Below are 25,076 nucleotides of genomic sequence, written 5' to 3' on the forward strand. Positions count from 1 at the left end.
AAAGCTCACAAACGCATACATTCAGAAACTATACAGAAACAGATCAATGTCATCTTTATTTTTTTTCTCCTTTTTTCCAGATATTGAGATGATGATATTATGTGTAGAGGTTAATAACCCAAACTTTTTATGGAAGGGGACCCCAATAAAGAATCGCACTCGTATCCAACAGTATGCGTGTGCAACAGGGCTTGGAAGGTCCATCAGACTTAACGTCCTCTGACTCGCTCCCTCCTGTGGATGAGGCCCATTCTCGAAACATACACACTCACATACACAGAAACACAGGGAATTAGGTCACATCAACCTACACATAGATATTTTCTGCTATGTCTCATGGTAGAGAGAGCAGGAGGGCTTGTGTCAGTGATGTGTTTTCCTCAGGGAGCCCTTGGTTGCCATTCAGAAGCCGTTCTTTTTTCTGTCACCCTTCATGTAGCAGCAGCTCCAAGCCCCCGAGCAGCCTTTTTTTCTATCTGCAAGTCCGATCTCCTCTTTGTCCTTTGGTTCTGTCGTCAATGCAGTTCTATTCTGTTTCCAGCCCCCTTTCATCTCTGAATATTGCTGCTCCCCTCCCCACACATACGCTCACCTGCCTTCTGCACGGCCGATGACCACCCACTGCCACTGTAGTTTTCTTGTTGTTTTTTTTCCTCTGCACACACCCTTTTGTCAAATACCACAAACACAAAGAGTCACTCGTGAAATATTTCCAAAATAGAAGCGTACAGAATGGTAATCACATCTGTGTGAGCATATGTTCCCCTAACTCCTCCCGTGATCAGCTCCCATGAGAAATCACTGGCAGATCACTGTAAGCCTCCGGGGGGGCAGCTAGCCAAACAGCCTGTAGGCACAGGAGACCATTTCCATTCCCTGCCATCGCTCCTTCATCAGCAGACTTCGGGCAAATAGTGATGACATTTTACTGTTATTTACCGTTCCACATTGAATGGGACTTAGACACAGTTGCAATATTAATAATGTGTCATTCTATGCCCACTTTATTTCCAGAGGTTAATTAACTTTCACATCGAGATTATTGTCTTATTGGGCCATTTCCCTGAGTAAAAACCTAACCTCACAAATAAAAGTAGAGATCAATACTATTTGACCCATACAGTTTAAGCTCTGTTGGTCTCTTTCTCAGTTATTTTCCATTGTTTCATCTAATGCACCATCACCATCTCCCTTTCTGTCTGTTTGCGTTTTGCTCTCAAACTACATTTCTTTGCAAATGTATTGATACCACTTGAACTCTTTCACATTTGTTGGTACTACAGTCACTACCTTCGTTGTATTTTACTATGTTTGTATTGTACACTACAAAAACAAAGTAGTGTACAGTAGCAAATGGAAGGTAGATAAGTAGTCTTCCACATACTTTGTAAATCCAAATCTGAAAAATGTGGCATGCATATGTTGGGTCCACCTGAGCCTTTGTTCTTCATTGAACAATAGGCCAAACGAAGCCCGAAAGGATAGATGGAGAACATATATGAACTGCAAATTTCAAGTCTTGCCAGAGACTATCAGGTAGATTTAGTTTTGGACTTTGATTGTGCTGCTCTGCCAATGAATACAGTACAATTCAGTTCCTGAGCATTCTATTGTAGTACTTGCTCCAGTGTTGTTGGGCCCCTAAGAAGTGAACCTCCGAACTACAGCATCTTAGGCTTCTGCAAGCTTTAGCTATATTAATGTTCAGATCAACTCTGTCCAACTTCCTTGAATCTCAACAGCTCAATGCTGTCACCTCACCACTATCTTCGATGACTTGGAGTATGCCGAGTCCCCTATATGACTTGTGACGAACTTACAAAACAGACTTCATTTATTTATTTATTTATTATAAACAAGGGATTTCTTATTGCTCATCCACCAAAACCGGCAGATTTGCAGAATTCACAACTCACCCAAAGTTATCATGGCTACTTCTCTGATCAAAATTCTCCCTGCCTGGCTTGTCAGTTTAGGTGAAATGCCAAAGATGCACATACACTCTGTAAAAGGTTTAGCCAGAATATGAGTAAAAAGAAAACAATCTTAAATGAAGAGTCAAGTGCTCAAAAAGTCATGTTGGTGTGCGATGGGGTGCTACATAAAAGAGCCAAGAATCACGTCTTGCATTATGCAAGTTTCTCTGTTCTTCCAAGACTTTTGTTGCAGCTATGTCATACTATTTCCATTTCATATAATGGGCTGAACAGTATTTCATGTCCAAAATCTGCTACGCTCAGGTGGATTAAAAGCAAATGGTTGCTCTGGAATTTCTCTTTAGTGGGTAGTAGTAAAGGGAGAAATATAAAAGTGCATGCCATATCATCCAGATCATTTTTTTTATGAAATAACCTTTGCTTCCATTTCTATTATGCACTGCTTTGTGTTGCTCTTACACATACAAACCAGATGAAATTCCTTGGAAGTTTGTGGTTGAAATATGGCAAAATGTGAAAGAGTTTTCAAGGCATTATCCCTCCTGATAGAAAGGAAATGCATAACCCTTCTGTTCTCCTGCCTAACAACACAACATGCGCTTTGTGCATGGTCTAATCCGATAATCTGTCCTTTGAACATTATCATGTGACCATTTCCATACATGTGTTTTCAATCCAAGCTTCACTTGAAAACTTCAACCCAATTCACAAACAATGATATAGTTAGCACTTTTGCTTTTCACTGTTGACTGTCTCTCTCTCTGGAGGAAGGACATCAGAACCTTCAGGCAGGACTGCTTTTTACACATACAGCCAACCAATAATGGCTTCTGTTTTTCTGCCTATTTTTAACTGCATTCTTTTTTGTTATTTTGTTTTTGGTCACTTCTTTTTCTTATATTCACCTCTTCAGTACCAAATGATTTTTCTAATTCTGTCGCCTCTCTTTTCTGAACTTTACTTTTCATTTACAAACTCTCTGCCATTTCATGTTTCACTTTATATTCTCTACATGTGTTTAGTTTATTTTTACCCAAAAAGTTACATATTTATGGACAAAAATAATTCCTCCATGGTGAGCTTTTCTTGATTTTTCCTCTTCCCAATTTTCAAAACAAAAAAACACTGCTCTCTCTCACCTATTAACCTTCTTAACCTTAATCCATTTTTCACACACTAGATCTCAACGTCTAAACCAGACATGCAGCAAATTACTCATCTGTGTTAATACAATTACATTGTCTTTTCTCGTTTATTATACCAATAACCACATTGAAACAACTCAAGATCATTCCAATGTCACCAGCAGTGACTTTCTGTTCACAGCTACTCAGCTGCTTGTCCTGTGAGACATTTTGTGTGTGCGCTGCATGCTTGCATGGGGACTGTATGTGCAAGAAGGACTTGGGGAAAGATGGAAAAATGTAGATGTACTTAAAATGGAATGTGCGCCGGGAATGCATGACGCAATGCATGTAAGGGTTTTTCACCCTTTCGTTGTCTTTTTCCACCAAAACACACACGAGCATCGTGCAGTGAGTTGGTGTCTGTCTTTGTGTTGTCCTCTTCTAATACTAGTCAACGAGACCCATAGAAGATCAAACCAATAAATAGAAAACAATGTGATTTATTCCTGTAATTTCTCCTGTAGTTTGTTTTTGGTTTATTGGTTTATCAGCTGGTCTCAGTTGCTTTTACTGTGAACCTCCAAACCTTGAGGGGGAGCTCTAGGTAACACTAGGCACTGCTCAGCCTGTAATGCTCATTTGTTAAACCAACCTGTGATTACTTTTGGATGTCAGTGTTAACATGATCAAAGTGATCCTTACGAAACAAATCAGTGACTCTTTGGAATTCTTTAATGCAACAAAAGTAACTAAAATATGTTTACTGGGATTTCTAATGGAAAAGTAATTCTAATCTGAGCCATTACAGGTAGAGTTACTTCCTACTATATAAGCTGTGCAAAGCTCCTTCAATCTGAGGACTCTTGCCCTTCCCCCTTTCCCAGCTCCCCTTCCAACCACAAACCTTGTGGTCCTGTCACCTGGAGGTTCCACAAACACTTCCTTTACTTCGCAAATTTTCTCACTGCTCACCTTAATTGGCTTCCTCACAGAGACTACTTCGTATGGATCTACCTGTGGGTGACGACAACTCGGTCCACTTCAACTCCACACTCATGGCTTTGATCCGCACAGCTCTGGATATCAAGATTGCGAAGGGTATGAAATGTTTGAAATTGCTTTGTCACTAGGTTACATCTAGTAGCTTATGAGATAAGACGATGCACAATATCCGGTTCCACAGAAGGTCAAGAGATTTTTGCAATGATTTAAAACCAAAATTTTCAAAATTTCCAAAATTTTTGAAAATTTTCAAAAATTTTCACAAATTTTATTTATAAATAAAAGTTTGAAAAATTTCAAAATGTTAAATTTGCCTTGTCATCATCCTGGAGGCGTGCTCATAATCAGCAGAACAATCCCGACAATGGGGGGTTGAAGTCCACCCACCAATACCATCTCCTAATACACTTCTAGAGGAAGTCAGAAACCCATAACCACTATGAATTTTATTATACATACAGCAACTTTGCTTGTATTTTAAGTTTTAATGGTGTTTGGGCAATTTCCCTGAGAGCTAGAGCACAAAAGACAGCCAGAAATGGAAAAATACCCCCAAACATATCTCTAACCCTTTGGTTCCAGAACTTCAGCTGCATGCTCGGCAGATCAACATGTAGTGTGACAGATTGTGATTGATTGATTGGGGAGGGCCTCTCGAGTTTATTGTGTATGCTTGTGATCTGAGTGGATCAAATGCAGTCCAGACTCAATGAAAAATAACCTGTGAAATAATAGCTCTGAAGCCTACTTTTATGTTGTTAGCGGCTTACGCTTAAGCAATTGCAGCATACTCACTGCGTAAATGTCGTCTGCCACACTGTCACCATTTCTTTTTTTACTACAGAGTTCTCAAAATGGACCCAGATAAATGATTTAAACATGGTTAGGGATTCCTCTGTCCTTTTATGACCTGTTGTCAATGTTTTTGTGAACAGACTCTGTCAATACAGCCTGCCTTGCTTTAAAATAAGAGTCACAAAAGTAGATCAAACAAGGTGCCAAGCTTAAATTACACACGTTCAAATCTGAACTTCATAATGACAGCTTGCACTTAGTTTAGAAGACAAAGTTCCATTCTGCACATTGTCTAAAATATTTCCTAGTCTTTCATTAGGAAATATTAAGCATTTTATTATTGTAACATGTCATTCCAGCTTCTTACGTCTTTGTCTTACCTCGGATGGCCTGGTCTGTAGATTATACGACGTATTTAGGATGTCACGACTTAAAATTGAAAGAGTACCAGACGGAGTCACAAACTGAACTGATCCTAACTACTGTCTTACTAATTAACACCTTCTTTCTTTTTGTCTGTCTCCTTGTTTGTATGTGGTGTGTGTTCCTTTTTTATATCAATTTTTTCTTTGGACGAATAATGCGTTCTTGTGTGGTAAACATTTTAAACAACATTATTGGTTTGTACTCGCATGTTGGATGCATGCATTGGTCTTGCTACGAATATGTCTAGGTGGCATTGACAAGCATCAGATGGACGCGGAGCTGAGGAAAGAGATGATGGCGATATGGCCCAACCTCTCCCAGAAAACCTTGGATTTGCTGGTCACACCACACAAGGGTAAGTCTCAGAGTGCTGGTGCGGACACAGATTTGTGGCTTGGTCCAGCCACCTTATGGCACCCAGTGCTCCAACGATGATTCACTTCACACCACCTGAGGTCCGCTTTTCTCAGTCAGTCTCTCTCTCTTTCTGTCTCTGTCACGGCTGCACCCTCTGAATCAGCTGGCAGATCCCCAAACACATAATAACGTACCTTCATCAAATAAGTAACCACATAAAAACACAACTCTGCACACAAAACAAACACATACAAAAGACACCATATCTCCTATTTCTTGCTGTATCTGTGCCTGAAATCAGAGGGTGTCATACTATAGATAAACTCTCTATAGATGTCTTTTCACTCCAGGCAGCCACAGCTCAAGTCTAAATGTTAAGTTCTATACACTGAGAAGACATTTCTATACATCCTTAACTATCAACAGTAAACCCGTTTTGGCTCTTGTATTTTTTGCACTAAATAATACAAGTCTACACTGTACACTGTATTCCAATTCCAATTTTGCAGTATCTGTGGTATTACAGAAATGCAGATCACCGTTAGGTTATACCTGCATCTTTTTTAAGGGATAATTCGACAAACAATGTGATCTATGTTATTAACTTCTATGCTACTCAACTGAAGTGGTTTTCTAAACTTGATTCTTCAGCTTTCATCCAGGATGCTTTTAGCAGCCTCCCTTGTCCACTGTCCCTTTCACAAAGGTCTCTATTACCTTAACAGCTCTTCATCAAGTGGTCTTTCACAGTACGTGAGCTAATTGCATTTATAAGATATTGGAAGATGAGGACCAAGAAACACCGATCAACAAAAATGTAGAGTCTATAAAGGGATCTAAAAGCATAAACTACAGGCATTTGATGTCTTATATTGTAGTTACATTGTTTTTTGGGGGGTTTGGGGTTCTTTTGCATTTTGTAAAGAAGTACATCAGTACAGGAGATAGCTCTGAAACAGCTGTAGTGGAAAACCTAAATCAGTGGTAAATGTTCCCATGTTGGAATGTGTGCTCCTTCTATTGGTACCCAGAATAAAGTTTGATAAACCTTGTATTTCTGTGCACTTTTTCCTGAGAAGTTTATCTCAGTGTAAATATGTAAACATAATTTATGTCACACACGCTTAACCATAAAGCGGAAGAAATTATTTGGATGACTTAAATGCTGGAGATAAACTGGTAAATGCTTGTACTGCATGCACTGACAAAGACTTTGATTTGGAACTGTGCTAGTTACAATGACAGCACCCCCAGAGTAAATACATTTCTAAAGCTGTTTGTGGTTCAAAAGATTGAGAAATGTCATGAGTGCATGAGTCTTGCTCTTAAAAACTTGTAAAAAGATAGAATGCATCAATACTGGCAATGAGGGACTGCATGGCATTTTGTTTAAAATAGCAAGCACAACTTACAGTGGATACAAAAAGTCTGCATACTCCTGTTAAAATGGCATGTTTTTGTGATGTAAAAAAAATGAGACAAGATAAATCATTTCTGATTTTTTTTTTTTCAATATTTAATGTTTCATACCTACACTGTAAAATTCAACAGAAAAACGAACAAAGCTGTTGGAAATTGTTTTTAAAAGCACTAAAGACCTTTTTGCAAGAATATTTGGGATCGATGAAAAGGGGCAATTCAAAGGGTAACAAGATTATCACAACTTTTTTATTTCTGTTTTTTTTTCCTTCATATTTTTCTTTAACAGATTTGTTTAATTTGTATTTGAATTGTACAAAATAAATGTTGCATTAATTTTGAAAAAGAAATCGAAATGATTTGAGTAATTGAAAAGATCATGTTTTAATTTCTTTTGCATCACAAAAATCAGAAATTCTAATACTTTTGAGAGCCATTCTATTTGAGGAAACATTTTTTTAAAATTCTATCCATCTGTCAGTGAAAAGACTTATTGCTCCATCTGTGTATGTTTCTGTGTGGTAAAGCGCAGGTTGCACACTCTGTGCATGCCTCGCTCTTCTTTACCATCCTCCATGCTCAGGGCCCATACCAAAGTGTCTAATCCTGCAGGGTAACTTGTCATTCTCTCAGCAGCTACAGACTTGACGGTTGGGAAAATCTACGCGGCCATGATGATCATGGAGTACTATCGCCAGAGCAAGATCAAACGATCCCAGGCACTTCGTGATGAACAGGTACTGCAGTCTCTAGTAAAGTAACGCCCCGCCTGCCTCTGAGCCCCTGAATTAAAAGGCAGACTGACGCGCTGAAATAAAGACCACAGGTGTGTAGATTCATTTCTACAAATGCGGGCTGTGACAGCCTCTGTTCCAATCGGGACTTCCTAATAAGTAAAAAATAAATAAATAAAAGTCACGAGAAGGACTTTGTAAATGCTCCTACGATGGGAAACGCTTTCTGTAAACACGTTGCTGCCATCTTGTGGCCAAAGTCTATAACAGCAATTTCGGTGTTGACATTTTGGTGTGGACATTTAAAACTTTAGCAAAGTTCAAAGCTCAGAATGTGACATTCGGGTCACATATTTTTGTCCTCCAGTGTTGTCACAGCCCCAAAGGTGCCCATACCTAAAACAAATCCCTATTATCTTTCCCATATTGACTGCCTGCAAAGGTATTGCATCTGCTTGCCTAACCTTGGACTGTTTTGCACTGCATAAAAGCATTCTCCTTTACCCTTAAACTCAGCACCCAAACACTTGTCAAGGAAGTGGAGTGACCACTCTCTACATGATGGCTATTGTATTTAATAATTGTTCCTCTGAAGGTGTTTGGAAACATTAGAGGGCCTATTTTCTGAGTGGAAATGTTTTACTTCTTGACAGGATTATACTACTGTATTAGCAGTATTTGCCTGCTTCACATATTAACTGCATGTAGTAATATGACCATTAGGTGCATTTGTTACCTCATTTTTATCCCTTTGACTCCAACCCCTCACAATTCCCCTCATTCATTCATTGACTTTAATATTTATTCTTCTCACCAAAATGACACACTATCATACTGTCTCCACCTCATGTGACCCATGCAACATGATGTCAGGAGCACCAGCTCTACCTCTTGATCTCCTACTGGTCCTTAATACAACTACATTGCATTATTAAAGTGGAGAGTGAAACTTATAACAATATAAAATGCTGAAATAAAAGAAAAATTGTTGTCGCTTAAGACACATTGAAGTTTAATAATAAAAATGTGGAATCCTTCTGATCATAGTTGCCCATGCCATTAACTTTTTAACTACAGACATATTTTAATTTGTTTACTTAGGAATTTTTCAAGAATTATAAATAATCAATAGCACTATGACAATGACATTCGCTACGTTCATTACGTCAACTCCAAGCCGAAGTTTGTACTCACCATTTCTCCCTCTTGAACTGCACAGATGAAGAGGTAGTAGCCATCAAGTTAAAGTATGTTGTGATGGGAGACATAAAAAGGTTGATGCTAATTGGTAAAATGCGTTACATAATACCTAGACAGTAACTACTGTATAAGTCAAGGTTGCTATAGTTGTAAACTTGGATCCTAGTAATTCATTTTTAAAGGACTTTTTGTACATAATTATTGTCATTATCATTACATTTGGTTTAATATTGGATAAACAAGACAGCTTGGATGTTTCAAAATAATATTTTAGCTTCTTATGGATTATATTTTTTTTTTCATAAATTTACACAGAAATATGAAACAAGGTGAAATACGTTTTGTCAATCATCTTACAACTTTAGAAGATTACTAATAAATAAATGGCAAAGAAGGTAGCACTTCATATTTGACTTTTTTCTTTATCATCTCCCCTAATTTATCAATCACTTTCTTATAGTCTTACATCCATTAATCCAGAAGCATGTTGCATCTTGTTTAGCCTCTTCTGTCCATGTTCATCATTACCTGATTCTCAGAAGAAACCAAAATCCTTTTGAAGAGTTCGAGGGCTGGCTTTCTGCAATTTTTAGGTGTGTCTCTGCTTCAAACCTGACCTGATGTGAACTGGTGGGTCATTAACAGGGACTTTAAAACTTGATGGCATGCTGAGAAAGAGATACAACATTTAAATCCGGGCTGTCGAAGCAGAGACAAATTTAAAACTTGCTTCAAACTATGACAACCTTATCGTACCCTTATCAACTGGAAATGGACATGACTGCCCTAGAGGGTCCCTGATTATTTTCTTTAGTCAATCTCTGGTTTCAGTAGTGAATTCCTCTTTCTTCTATACCTTTACAGAGCACTCTGTTGCTTAACTTCCTCGATGTTCTCTCTTTTCTTTCTTGATCTAGCTGTGGGGCATCACTTGTTCCAGAGTTACTCTTTTTTACTTTGATCCCATGATTTTGTTTGCCTGGCCTTGCTTTAGGCAACTGCCTCCTTTATATTCCTGCTCTGCACCTTTTCCCTGCATTTCCCTGTCAGTCTGCCTGATAGCTGGCGATGGCCATGTTGTATATCTCAAACAGAACCGAACGCCATTACTGTTTCAGCGCGTGGAGCCACCAACCCCCTCCCAGGATGGGGGTCCAGGACTCAACAACGCCTTGCCTCCGCCTGAGACAACAGATACTGGCAACAGCTTGTGAGTTAATAAGTCCTTTTGACGCACTGTTATTTTTTTAAAGAAAATCAAAGCAGGAAGATGTGTTTCTGTGGGTGTCACAGGCCGGTGGAGGGCGGGATCCCAGAGAGCCAGTCATGGGTGACGGCTCGTGCCAAGGAGATGTCCCAGAAGGTTGGCAGCTGGAGCCCTGAAGGGCACTCTGAGGATGGCCTAGGAAGCATGACCAACTCACAGGTAGACGGTTTTAAAAGACATACCCTAGAAAACCTTTAGTGCAATGCACAACACTACATAGTTATCATGCGTCCTCATCAGGTGCAAGTTTGAGTCAGTGAGTATGTAACATTTTGATGAACTCTCAGTTAGAAGTCGCCATGGACATGAATGTCATATTGATGTTTGGTTTCTAATGAGGTTTGAACCATTTTCCCAGAAATAAAAACTCAGTGCATGAGTTTGAAATTATTGACACTTTTTTTTTAACAAGTTTAAATCTATTCATACACTCACCAGTCATTTTATTAGATAACAATTGTCAGAATGGGGAAGGAAAGGGATTTACGTAATTGACTTGAAATCATGATTGCTGATGATAGATTGTCTGGTCTGAAAAATCTGCTGATCTCACAGTATTTTAAAGCACAATCATTTCATAGTCCAGGAAATAAATAATAACCAGCTAACGGCAGTTGTGTCTAAAACAAAATACCTTGTTGTCAGAAGAAAATGGGTCAAAGTAGAACCTTGAAGCAGATGAGTTACAGCAGCAGAAACCCATAGCAAATGGTGCTACTGCTCAGAACAAGAAGCTGGGGCTACAATTTTCGCTGCCTCAACAAACATGGACAATAACAGACTGTAGAAATCGGTCATATAGGTCTGAAACGTGATGAATTGATTATTTAAATAATCTCCAACTAATGTAGTTTAATCATTAACTGATGTATGCAGACTTAATATCTGCTACAAAAACAACACACGTAGAGCAGGTATTAGGCCAAAACTGTGCAAAACATATATACATTTTGCATTAATATAACGAAACACCAGACTGTAAATATGTTCTGCCCAGAACTCCTCCATTGGCAAAGTTTCTCCCGTTGAGCGCCTTTTGCAATGCAATTATTTATCGGTTAATCCAAAAAGTCATAAACAGCTCAACCCTTTTGTAGCTGCAGATGCATCCTTTGCTACACAGCAATAGGAAGTGTCACTGTTTCAAGTTTCCGCACACTGTACCTGCAGTTAAGGCTTTTTTCGGTACTGGTGGTATTGTACAATGTACAGAGTGAAATAATGCAAACAGAGCATCACCTCAAAATTGACACAGAGATCCCAAACAAAAATCTAAAGTTGTTTTGAAATTGATGAAGTAGACTAATATAAATCTTCTGAAATAGCCTCAACCTCAAGGAAATTTTAGTGAAGGTATAGTGCAGGTGCATCTCAGTAAATTGAAATATGCACTTCGATTAGGCATGTTAGTCCTTTTGTAAATAATATTTAAAATGTTTTTTTATGTAATTTTCTATTCTTAAATGGATTGATTTCATTAACTGTTGCTGTATTTATTTAAATCTGAAACTAAACCAAACTTATAATTGAGGTAATATGAAATATCCTTTGTTCCATGCGTGAATATTAGTTTCCCTTAGTTTCCTATTTCTGTTTTTCTACTGTATAAAACAAAGCTACCTTGGTACAGAGGGGTTGACAGTTCTTGCTAGACCATTCTTACTTGCTTTTTGTCCTTGCTAAATCATTTCCAACTATGATCTTGTTTGCACCAAACTTAAATTTTTTTTAACTGTCTCATCCTCAAAGTCTTTCTCGTCAGTTGTATTGTTTTTCAAAATCTTTCTGTATCTTCCCGGAAGCACACAACTACATGCATCGATCTTGTGTTTGTCTTCAAAGTGACTCATGTTCATGTCTGTTGTGCTCCTAGATCTAATCAGTGGCGTCTGCATCAGATTTAGCAATCCCTCCATACTGACTGACAAAGGCCTGAAACGGTTTCAACTGACACATGTATAGTTCAACCGTTCCTGCAAGTCAGATTTTGATATATATTTTTTTAAAAACTAGAATATCACATCAACCCACATCAACATTGTTGACAAATTTGCCTTGTGGCAACAAAAACAAGATGCTTGATTGGGCATTAACTGCTTTGTGTGCAAACTAACCTTTAACAGCGGTTGTCATTTTCTTCACAACTTTCTTTGCTGCCTGCAGTGTGTCACTATTGCATCTGGATAACTTTATTGTTGTTTGTCTCATAAGTCCCTTGGGCTGCACATGCCTTTCTCCCCAAATCCATTCCTGCTATTTGTCATTAAAGCTTTTCAACAAGGAAAAAATCTCCTCCCATTGTCCACTCAGTTGAGTTGATGGCAGCTTTTGTTTGGAGTGTACTTCCTGTCATTCCGTGTTTAAATTTCAATCGCTGTGGCAGTCGGCGCCAATACATACGCTTTCCAAATTCTCCCACTTTTAAGCTCTCTACTGTACCAGACATTTTCCAACTGTTCCCCTACTCCCTGTTAGCTATCATGGCAGCCAGTCACACCATCTCCTGCTCTCCTGCTCTGTTTACAGACGGTAGAGATGAGAGAGATGGGGCAGGATGGTATCTCGGATACTGAGCAATTTCCGCCAATGGAAGGCCACGGCAGGGCCGCTTCCATGCCCCGCCTCCCAGGCGACAACCAAGTGAGCAGCATCCCCACCTCTCCACTGTCTTTGTATTTTCTCCCCCATCATGTGCGTGCCTCATCTGCTTTTATTTAGCACCATTACATCTTACAAGGTCTGAGTACAAAATTGCTCCTGACGTTCCAGTCTGAAGAAATTCTGGGGACATGTTAAGACAGCGTTGGACAAATTGCTGCAACTGCTGGTTTCTGTTTTACATTCACGTTTAATCAGAAACAATCAGTGTGTCTAACTGTCATGAAAATCCCTGTCCATTAAGATATTTGTCTGGCTAAAACATGGATATGCTAAAACATAGAAATGTTTTACCAGATGCTGCCTACTTGCTAGAATTCTGCTTAGCAAGTCTAAATCAGACCTCTTACTGTCAGTTTATACTTTCACCTGCATGATGGTATTTAATCATGATTTACTTGTTTTTTTATCTCACACTATCATCCGTTTTGTCATCATTCATGTATCAGTGAGTGCTCTGGTTGTCATCCACACAAAAAACCTTTTTGAACACGTACACGGTCCCCTAGCCCAACTTTTTATTTAGTCCTTCTATGCCTAATTGTTAGGCCCCCTACCTAAAGAATTACTTATTTTTTTAGTTGTGTTTTATTAAATTGTTTCTTCCCTACAGGCAATGGTTTATTACTCACTGTTTGGAATAGAAGCATAATGCTGTGTGGTTAAACATGTGTGGGGGGGGGTGTGCAGGTGTGTGTTGTGCATGTGTGTGCTTTGCAGGTTTTCTGTGATCTCACTGTTCTGTGTGCCCTCGGAGTCACGTCGGTCCTGCTGCTTTGCTGTGTGCTGCTATTTGAAATCAAAGTGTACATATTTGTGAAGGCAGATTCATACTTGTGGGTGTTTTGCCCACTGTCATTGCTGTGGTCGCCAATGTGCGGTTGTTTTTGTTCCTTCAGGCACTCAAGAACCAAAACTGAAGTGCATCTTTGATTGCTTATGCAGAAATATGGTGCTTTGCAAAATATCCATAGCACTTTCTTTCATTTTTTAACATTTTCTCACGTTAGAACCACAACTTAGTGTTTATGTTGGGATTTTATGTGAAAGATGAAGTGAAAAAACTCTCCATAGTTAAAATTATTACCTGAAAAATGTGGAAATTGCATTAAGTTCAACTTCAGTTAGATATGTCTAAATGAAATCCATTGGTTCTAATCTGTCGTCTGCAGAGGTTTACAGCTGAAGTGGGAGAAAGTGTTAATAAAGACCTCTATTGTGAAACCTGACAAAAGTAAAGCTATTGCTGAAACAAAGCTAAACTCCTGCATAGTGGTGTCAGCATCATGCTTTGGGGACGTGATTCTCCAGCGGGGACATGGAATCTGGTCAGAACTGTTGGGAAACCTGTCTGCTGTTCCCAGACAGGTTCCTTGGGGTCTGACTGAGTTTAAGATTCTTCCAAAGAAGATTTTGCAAACACTCTAGCTTCTAGGTCTGTAAAGCTGGTAAATATTTGCAGTAGAAGATGATTCTACAAGGTGTTTACTCACAGAAGCCGAATAAGCCCATAATTCTGGACATGACATGAGACAAGATTTCATGTCCAGAAATCTAGCCTCAAACTATGTGAATGTTTTACCATTTACATTGATAAAACAATGTAATTGGATTTAATTCAAAAGAAATAATGTGCATGTTTTTATTTACATTTCATTAAAAAGTGGCACATTAGCTCCCCGGCTTTGAGGTCGGCAGGCCTCCTTGTCATCACCCTAATCCTTAGCTCAGTTTCCACTCAGTTGACTGGATGGTTGATTCCAAAACATTACGTACAAGATTTTCACACTCGTCACAGATTTTGAAAAAATTACAAGTTCACCCTAACAGGACTGGTTTTTGTTTCCTCGACTGAAAAACTGAGGATCTCATGCTTAACAAGTTTTCCTGCTGAGGAATCACTCACTGCAGGATTTTGAAAAAGAACTAAAAAGAACTAAAGCCAACTGAACGTATCGAGCTCTCATGGAAATTCTTGTGTGTGACTCTTTCAAGAAACAGACATGCTGGTAGGTCTTGGTAATAAAAGATATATTCAGACTTCAGACAGACTCTTTTGTTTTTGTCTTGGTTATTCGGATATCTGTATTTTTGGAGGTAAAATTGGGCCATAAATCATATAGCTTGTCCTTGGCTTAAATTAAAATGTATGGAACTTTATGGAAATGATACTTCAGATCCTTTCCTGTCCACTTCACAATTTGGTAGCCTCTTTGTGTTGGTCTGTCACATAATATTCCAATAAAACATTGTCACGTTTGTGATTATTAGGGGAAACAATTGTGCCAATATTTTTGCAAAGTACTCTATATTTGCCTGACATGATAAATTGAGATTAGGCTTTCTAAGAAACTTAAAGGAAGTTAGGCAAACAAATTCTATTTAGCCAATCAAAACTGCACCTTAGTGACAATTTGAGTGTCGCTGAGGCACTGTTGTGGTGGATACCACTCCCAGTGTTTGTTTTAAGTGTTGTTTCTTTCACCGTCTCTGCTGCTTTGGTGTCTAATCTTTCCCTCCTTCTCTTTCTGTCTCTGTCTCTTTTCTTCATGGTGGCACTCCATCTTTGTCTGTGCTGAATCTTTCCCACTAACATCCCTTTGCTTTTACTTGTTTTTTGGTGTATCCTGTCTCGTGTTTCCAACTGTCCTTCTTTCCTTTAATCGTCTCCTTGCCCCTCTCTTGGTTTTATGGGTTTGCTCCGTGTGTGACCATACCTCTGGTGTATTTGTGGCTCTGTGTGTGTGTGTGCGCGTGTTTTCTTTGTGCTCATCCAGCAGCGGAGGAAAGGGAAGCACCGTGGCAGTAACCTCAGTGTATGTACCCTGTCTTCTGTTGTTCGTTCCTCTCAATCATTCTCAGTCTCTTCGTTGATTCCCCCCCCTCCCCTCCCTTATATGTGATGTCTTCATGTTGTGTCTATCATGCATTATTATAGGGGAAGGTTATCTGAGAGGGAGTTATAAAAGCATGAAATATTACGCCAGCCCAGTTTCCAAACTGGTAGAAGTAGGTTCAGACTTTACAGTTTGAAGTTTGGAATTGGGCAGAAGTTTGCCTGATCCCTCTCTTTAGCTATTTTTCAAACTACTTTCTCTGGATCTTATGACTCTGTCTCTCTTTGCTCAGCTGCTGCCACTGCTTTGTTGCTGTGTGTCCTCAAACCTGTCTGCTTAACTGTAACGATGTTGACGGTTCCCCCGTTTGTACCCTAGTCTGCACTCAGCATTGCTCAACCTGCATGCAAGAAATTTGAAGAAAAGAAATGTCTCAAACAAAAATGTGTATGCATGTTTGCTTGAGAGGAATGGAGTATGAAATTTAAGGACAATTAGAACAAAGGAATTTAAGTTGTTAAAAGTACTATATTCTTCTGACATATTTTGCTGTCTAGAACTCAAATTTAGGTCAGCTTTGCTGCCAAAAAGATTTAGTTCCAAGGTAAGATGATCATAGTTTTCAGCCAAATGCGCTGCTTAGGCACTCCTTCTTCAAACAAAAACGTCCATCAGATGAACTGAAACAACTCCAGTGTAGGCATGACTTTGGGAAAGCACATGTGACATAGAAACAGAAAATTAATTTGCCACCTGGAATGTGCCATGCTCAGGGCAATTCTGAGTGAAGATGGGGAAGTATTGCAAGTTGTAATGAGTCTTCAATTTGTATTTTTTTATTTTTTTTAAGCAAATCAAAGAAGCATGAAAGGCATGGCTGTTTGCCAAATCTCCTCTTATTGTAATTCTTGTGTTATTTGTTGCTTGTTTTTTATGAAATAGGGGACTGCAATTTATAGTAAGTAACCATTTATTTCCACCCAATGCCCCTTCTTCAGACTTTTCTGAATCTGCAGAAAAGACAAAAATCCTAATTGAACTGAGTCCTTTACCTTATAAAGGACGTATCTGTCGCACACTGTAGCTATATATGAAGAACATAGCTTCAGTGCCTGTCAGTTTTTTGTTTTTTTTTGTCTGGAATATCTTCCTGTAAAATGAACCAGAAACCTGATGATGTCCGTGACACTATTTTTAAAGAAACGACTTTCTCACCGATGCAGTGAAGATGATAGAAATATTGTAGGGCTGCTAGCAAAAACATGTTATTATTAATAGATGCTCACAATTTTATCAGGTTTCTCTTTTCAGTATTTAATGTTGTCTTAGGTATTTTTCTAGATAGCAGGAATCACAACATCTCAGAGTTTAGATCAAACCTGCCCAATAGGCTGCTTTGCAGATCCCTGCCCTATGAATTTCATTTGCCATAAAGTGGATTTTGAGAGAGCATGCTTGTGGCACTAGCAGTTGCAATAGTCTTTAAGTTTAGATGAGTTTTCAAGAAATTCTAAGGGGATTGCATAAAAATTTAGCATACAAACAAAAACGCCATCTTGACGGTTACAAGAAACCTTCTCTTCATCTCTTGGTGGGCTCTCTTTCTTTCTTAGACCATCAGTGACAACAGTCCAATGAAGCGGTCCGCCTCGTCTCTGGGCCACAGCAGGTCTGGGCGAGGACACAGAGACAAAGGAGATGATTTCCACATGGAGTGTTCAATACCCGAGGAGGGGAGAGCTTCCAGACACGGACACCGGCGAAAGGATCGCAGTCATCGAGCGTCTGAGAGGTCCCTCTGTCGCTACAGTGAAATTGACACAGGTCAGAGAAAATAAAACAAGTACATTTACATCTGTTGCTTTTAGGTGATACAAAGATTTGATTTGTAAACTAAATTAGGTGTTTTTAACACACACTGATAATAAATCCAACTTGTTGCCCGGGCACAGACCTGAGCACGACCACACAGTCTGGTGACCTCACATCGAAAGAGAAGGACCGCGACCGAGACCGGGGTCGATCCAAAGACCGTAAGCACCACCACCATCATCACCACCACCACGGCTCCGTGGACAAGGAACGCTACGTGCCCGAACGCAGTGGCGAATATGGACACAGACACAGGGAGCATGACCGGGAGAGGGATAGAGACGGGGAACGGCGCTGGTCGCGATCACCCAGCGAGGGCCGTGAGAACGTTACGCACAGACAGGTGGGCTCCAGGGTCATTTAGTTCCTGCATGTAAAGCCACTGATTTGATATTTGTGTGCTATGAATTTCAGTGTTTCTAATTTGATGGCAGCTACCTTATATATTATCAAATGATAAAAAGACCCAAGACACATAGATGTCCTGTAAATCATATCCTTTCCAGAAGGATACTATCTACTTGATCAAAGATTGACTGAGACCAAAAAAAAGTTTGTCAGTTATGCTGCTATTAAATCAGAGGCCATTTTGTCTTGAAAATGTCACAAAAAAAAGTTTTTAATGTTTTTATGTACTACTACATTCACATAAACTGATGCATTATTGTGACAATAATAATGCAAAATATATTATTGAGGCATGTATGTTTGATGAAGTCAGTATGTCTCCAACAATCCAGCAAATACTCATTAAAATTAGAGATGCATCTATCTAATAAGTTTTGTCCTTCCAAAACTGGGACGTCCTATTCTACTAACACTGTTATCTATCTGCAAGCTGAATGAAAGCTGTGCAAAGCAGAGTTGTCCTTAAATTGTTGTCTTACTGAAATGCACAGGAAACCATTTTAGATTAAGCATGGTGCCTATCAAGCTTAAAATGATTGGATTCTCAACTAATTTCTTAGTGCTTCTCTAATGAAAATGTATATTTGACTACCTTGATGCTGTGACCAGCTGCCTAATATTCTTATCTTGCTAGTGCTTTATCACATCCCACCACTAAATGTTGCTTTCCTTGAAAAATTGCCTTGTAGGTCTTTATACACTGGATAAATACAACAAAGTTAATTCTAGTGAACAAAATATGTTTTCTGTTTTTATTCTCAATACTTACACTCTGCTGTGTTTGCTGGTCTGCAAATCAACCCTTTAACTTTTTTTTCTTCTGTCGTCTTTTTTTTTCTTTCCTCTGCATGACATCTTTGCTTCTCTTTGTATGGTGCTGTTTGGAATCTCATCTCTTATATTCACATCTTCTACTCCTGTTTATCCACTGCTCTGCTGCTCTTTGATGCCTTTATTATTATTTTTTTCTTCCACAAACATCATGATCGGGGCTTTTCTTCTTGTTGTTGCTCTTAAATCTTGTTCTTGTCTTCCCTTGCTTCTCTATTTGGCTTCCTCTGTCTGTCTTGCATCCCTCTTGCTCCTTCTCTGTTTGTTTTATCCTCTGTCTTCATCTTCTGCTTTGTTCTACATGTTGTGTCTTTGAATTTGTGGTTCGTTTTTTTTATTTGCTTTATTTCACTTTTTGTGTAGGGCAGTAGTTCAGTCAGCGGAAGTCCAGTTCCATCGACCTCGGGAACCAGTACACCACGGAGAGGTCGCCGACAGTTGCCTCAGACCCCTGCCACTCCCCGACCCCATGTCACGTACTCCCCTGTAGTCCGTAAGTCCATGCCCACTCCTCCTGGGGGACCGCAGGGCAGACCCCCAGCCCCAGGTCCCCGCCACTTTTCTCCAGAGCCTCTTCAAGGGCAGGGTCCACCCCCAGCTGGAGTCCCAATGGCCCACCATGGCACACCCCGCCAGAGTCATCATCCCCCACTACGCTGGGGTGACTCAGGTGGAGGAGGCGGTTCCATGGAAGGGGAAGGCTGCTTCTACAATCAGGAGTACCAAGACTATGATCCGCACCATGAACCACCCGCCTACGAGCCAAGTGCCATGCAGAGTGGAAACCCTCACCCCCACACTAACCACCCTCTGCCTCCTCCCACACAACCACAGCCTCACAACCCCCACCCCCTTCCTCCTTCACAGCCTCATCCGGTGAACAACCCCCACCCGCAGCCCACTCGCACCTCACCCAGAACTGTCAGCCACGCGATTCCTCCCACCACTGCCCTGACTGGGCCTGTGCAGAACCAGGTTCAGCCTGCTGCCCAGCGCCGCCTACCAAATGGCTACCGATCGTCATCCCCTTCCACACACCTCCATGGACCTCCACACACTGGGCCTCACAAGGTTCCTCCTCCGGCTGGGCATCCGAGGGGTCCCCGCAAGGGACTGCACGAACCCTATGGTGACAGGGAGGAAGACGATTGGTGCTAGCCCCCGGGGACGGGGGAGGGATGTATAATCAATAGACTCGAAAAAAAAAGAGAGCTCCTAGCCAGAGCAGTGACTGCCAAGGGAAACCACAACCTTTCTTTTTCATCTGGTTATTAGTTTTAGTCACCCCAACTTCTCGGGGTGCCACGTGGACGCTTCACGGGATGAAAAGATTATCAACGTAAAATAGACATAGCGAGAAGGCAAAGGTTGAGTCTGGAGAAACAAGAAGCAACAACTTTTGTGTTCTGCTTGCATTGTTGATCATCTCTTGATGCCAAAAGAGACCAAGCTCAGATTTAAGTTCTTTTTAAGATGGGAGGAGAAATGATAGACACTACTCTTTGTGTCTTAATTTATGCCTCTGGCAATGAGCTATAGCCACTTACAAGATGTCAAGAGTTGCGACTCGATAAAAGACACTTTAAAGTCAGAGCAAAAGGAACAACCTTTTATTTTCCTTTTATAATGTTTTCTTGAGGCTAACTATTGAGTTAGTTGCAAAAATAGTCTAATCCAACCCTCCCAGCCACCAGTGAAATATTGATGAGTTTTATCATCTGTGTTTTTAAATCTGACATAAAGCCCTCTGCCTGTAAATGGTAAGAAGGCTAAGTGGGTGGGAGAGTTGGGAAGTGTTGCAGGGGTGGTGAAACGTCTCTCTGTCAAAAAAAGCCAGAGGACCGGATGGGTGTGTTGGGAATATTTAACACACTCCTCTCAGAGACAGAAAAAAAAAACTTTATCCAACCTCATCCCATGACCAAGAAAAAAAATGAGGAAGGATTTCATCAACAAAAAACAAATAACTGTTTTCTGCAGTATTTCTTGTTCTACTCCTGCGGCTGCTTCTTATTCTTCCTCCTCCTCCTCTTCTTCTTCTTCTTCAGAACATCGAAGCTTGAATCTTCTGTTGCACCCCACACAGCTTCGTTTTTTTAAGACTTGCGGAGTTGTAACACTTTATGGAATCCTGCATGAATGCTACAAAAGAATACTAATGATACAAACAATGAGAATCTACTGTCTGTTTGGAAGGACGGGGGTCTGTCCTCCTTTCCGTTGTGGTCTGTAGGGTTTCTCTCTTTTTTACTGAAAAATACTTTCTGTTTCTCTCTTTGTGCTCTGAATGACATTCCTCTTGCCGTACCTTCATTTTCAATAAAAATCAAACGACAGAGGGCTACAAGGGAAATCGGATAGTTAGTGTATGTTTATCTGCGGGTGGGTGTGGTGGGAGGGGTGGGAGTTTTGCTTGCTTGTCAACTGTCCGTTCTGTGCCAAATGCCTGCCACTGATACAGCTGGAATTGCACATATTTTTAGTGAAAGTAACTTTTTTGTAACAAATGTCATCATGCTATTATGATATAATGGGTAGCAGGGTAAACTTAACATGGATTGATTTTTTTTTTTTTTTAGGTTATTTGTCACGTGGGTTCAGTGGTGGTGAAAAGTCAGACAAATCAGTAACTCAAATCTTAAAGTCTTCCAGGGTTTGGGGTTCAAACAGAGGTATCAGAGAGAAAGAGACCAATAGAAAGGCACAGAAAGGAGAGAAACTCTTCATCTTTGTTTTTCTTCGTCTCCGAGGGAAATGTTGGATAAACTGCTAATGTAATTGCTTGTATTTGATTAGTGATTGTGAGAATGAGATGGATGCTCTGTGTTTTGTTTATTTTTTTTTTTATTTTTTTGGAGCTCAGGTAATCCTTTTTCCAACCCTTTGGTGGACCTCTAACACTCAGACATGCTGTGGGAGAAGGATGTTTGCTTGGCCCCTCTTTCGAGATGGCTCGAGTGACAGACACAGAATCTCATGGAGCTCTGGAGGTATGCAGATTCAGTGGTAGTCGGACGGATAATATCTAGAGTGGGAACATGCCGAATAATCTAATCCACACCTTTGCATGAGGTGAGCCTAATTTAAAACAAGGGATGAGGCTGTGTAAATTGTTAAGCACCATTAAACATTTTACTAAAAAAAAAAAAAAGCAAGATTGGGGAAAATGGATAATGTAATGTTTTCATTTTAAGGGGGATTTTTATAGATTTTCAACATTACTGTTTATTCATCCATTTATTTATGTATGTATTTTATTTACTGAAAAGACAAAAATAACGGGTACCTCAAAATGTTCTCAAAAGGCTACTAACATCATTGTATGCAACCTTTAGATGCAAAATCTGAAGGTTGTTTCTATTAGAAACTGTTATTCTGAACAGGAGATCTAAAGTGTGGTCTTAGAACCAGGAAGGTAATATAGTTTTGTAATTCTGTCCCCTTTATTCTTCAGCAAGCTTAAACATTTTCAAATGGCAAATCGCTCCAAGATGTGCACAAAATGAATGCAAACTTTCAGTTTTATGTCTAATAAAGATTCACAAATACACAACAGAGGTGTCTTTGCAGGACTGATATTAGAAATGTATCAATTTATTATGACAGTATTTTTGGACATAGTTATGTGTTAATTATCCATTAATCCTGTCTTACCACTCAACTGTCTGCAGCAGTGATAATAACAACTCTTGAGATTAATATAAAAACCCAACAAAATGCAAATTATTGCTTAATCACATCTCCTCTGATTAGTAATCTATTATATTTATGTTAAATATATAAATACATCAGCTTTGCCTTACAATGTACAAAGACAACCAAGTCTTTTGGACAATTCATAAAAATGTATAAATGTAAATGATTATGAGGTTGTGTTGTCTAAAAAGGTATGCAGTTAAAGAATATTAAAATGTGTGGCGCTTATAAAGCATTCAAATGACAAAATTTATTGATACCACTCCCTTTACAAATTTATGTTTTCAAAAAGAGTTGACACTAACTGTCCAGACTTGAAAACCAGTTTCTCAATGCGTAGCAAAAGAAGGGTGGGGCGGTTGTAATAAATAAGATAAAGAAAATAATAACTTTCTGTTTTATATGTCTGAAATCTTTATAAAACCATGTTTTTATCTTGAAGCTGATCCCACCCGTCAGCAGAACTCTGCCAGTTTCTGTGTCTGCAGTCAGGTGTTGTTAGCTCTCTCAGGCAGGTGATAAATCCAAAATGTTTGACACCGCTGGTGACCTCCAGGGGGTGCCATAAGACAGTAAAACTCAATTACGTTTGAGTGAGCGTTGTGCTTGTAGCATTTTCGCTCACCTTGTCAGCAGGTGAGCGAACTACACTGTAGCACAGTTCAGACGGGTTGGAGAAATGGCGTTTTGGGCTTTTGCTGATATTCTGGAAATCACCTGGGTTCTGAGTGTTATGCTCCCGTGTGGCTTCCGATTCCTTGTCGGCGTGTTTCTCTGTGTGCCTCAAAACAACCCCGGTCACCAACGCACACCACTGTCAGCCCCAGAGCACTGTTGTTTTCCCGTTTATTGTTTTTAAGTTGACCAACGTTTTTAACCTGGAGGCCTATCACACGTTGACCAGAGAATGCATCAAAAACAAAAACAGAAATGAAAAATAAAAACTGCCTATTAGTGTCTTTCCAGCCTTAGTGGGATGTCACGAACAAGTACTTTTCACATCACTACACTGAAGACAAAAAAAATAATAAAAATCAGAAAGCAACTAGGTATGTAGCTCCTGGTTGTGGTGTGTGGAAGTGAGCTTTTTGCTAGTATGTATGTACACGGGTGAATGTGTTTGGGATCACTGAAGTTTTATTTCTTGTGCTTGCTTTTGTTTTCTATGCTTTGTCAGCAGAAATCCTTTTTTCAAGTTCTGAACATGTCTGTCATCTCATTGTGACAGTTTGCGATTATCCGTGTGTGTGAGCGTGTGTGCTGTCAGTCAAACCTTTGAATGAGACGTGCAAAACCTGAGCATTCACTTTTCCATCTTTGTGTATATGCTGCAGTAAAATCCACTAACACGCTGATTAACCACACGAGTTCTTCAAAAAGCAATGTAAAGTCGCAAGGGGGAGGAAAAACGTATTTTTTGTTCGTTTGATTGATTTTTTTTAAGTATAAAAGATATCAAAAAAGAAAAAAAAAATCTAGTTCCAGAAATGCATGTGCTATGTGCATGCCACACCGTGGGTTAAAAGTCATCTTCAGGACAGAAAAGAAAAAGCACATTAATTAATTCAGAGAAATAAGGAAAAAAAAGATATATAAATAGATAGATGTTTTTTTAAAAAAAAAAGCAATGTTTCTTTTTTTTCTTCTATTTTTGAAAACAAAAAAGACAAAAAGTAAAAAAAAAAAAAAATGAAAACACTGAAGAGACTTTGGTAAGAGTCAAAGTCTTGTTTCTTTTCTTCATTTATGGGGTTGAGACACAACACATCCAAGTTCAGGACACCGCAAAAATAAAAATAAAAAATAACTGTTTTTAACGAAAAAGAGAGAATAAATAACACAGTTCTGAAGACGGTGTATTCTCCTATCTACTCATGTGAGGATCAAGGGGTGCAGGAGCTAGCCAAATCTGTTGATGTGCTTGTTCTAACTGGCTGTTGGACCTTTGATCCTTCACTAACGTACTCTGTTTTTTCCCCCCCTCCCTCTCTAACTCTTATCTCTCACACTCTCTAACCTTTCTCACTCTCGGCCAGTCTCACCGCTATTTCTACCAGTGCATTTTGTAATTCCAAACAGATCTCTTCCTAAAGAATAAAATCCAGAGAGAATGCACCTGCCTTTGCCTTTTTTTTCCCCCTATTGTCTTATTTTACTCAGTGTTTTTATGCATCGATGTGAGTAAATGCATGCTTAGTACTTCACTGAAGTTATCGAAATCATTTTGACAGTGATGGCTGTTATCATGCTATGTTACGTTTAAGATGAACACTGGTCTATTTTTATGTAGACTGACAAATCGGAACGTCATCAATATTCCAGCTGTAGAATATTGAATATCAAAATCAAACATTTCACTTCAGATGTTCCCATTTATAAATAACATGAAACAGACTGCCTCTGCAAACCTATGCTAGGTATACTGTTTATACTCTTTTTGAAAACTATTATGTTGGGTAAAAAAAAATAAATAATTAGAGAATTTATTGAAATTGTTCAATTGTGATATG

The 25,076-nt window shown here is 39.4% G+C and overlaps 1 protein-coding gene across 17 annotated transcripts in view; it reads left to right on the forward strand.

The window, feature by feature from the left end:
• Window positions 1-24,681, forward strand: part of cacna1aa (calcium channel, voltage-dependent, P/Q type, alpha 1A subunit, a) — a 91,193-nt gene extending 66,512 nt beyond the window's left edge. For 7 of the 17 annotated variants that reach the window (XM_028041637.1, XM_028041639.1, XM_028041646.1 and 4 more), the window contains 9 exons: window positions 4,057-4,162; window positions 5,535-5,642; window positions 7,697-7,800; window positions 10,092-10,207; window positions 10,291-10,423; window positions 12,791-12,904; window positions 17,373-17,583; window positions 17,712-17,974; window positions 19,234-24,681. In XM_028041637.1, the coding sequence (XP_027897438.1) occupies window positions 4,057-4,162; window positions 5,535-5,642; window positions 7,697-7,800; window positions 10,092-10,207; window positions 10,291-10,423; window positions 12,791-12,904; window positions 17,373-17,583; window positions 17,712-17,974; window positions 19,234-20,028 (1,950 nt within the window). In that variant the 3' untranslated portion in view covers window positions 20,029-24,681. The remainder of the gene's footprint in view (window positions 1-4,056; window positions 4,163-5,534; window positions 5,643-7,696; window positions 7,801-10,091; window positions 10,208-10,290; window positions 10,424-12,790; window positions 12,905-17,372; window positions 17,584-17,711; window positions 17,975-19,233) is intronic. The other 10 variants (XM_028041640.1, XM_028041641.1, XM_028041638.1 and 7 more) reach the window with 4 other exon arrangements.
• The last annotated feature ends 395 nt before the right edge of the window (window positions 24,682-25,076 follow it).

This window comes from Xiphophorus couchianus, chromosome 16 (assembly GCF_001444195.1).
Source record: "Xiphophorus couchianus chromosome 16, X_couchianus-1.0, whole genome shotgun sequence".
Classification (NCBI taxonomy): domain Eukaryota; kingdom Metazoa; phylum Chordata; class Actinopteri; order Cyprinodontiformes; family Poeciliidae; genus Xiphophorus; species Xiphophorus couchianus.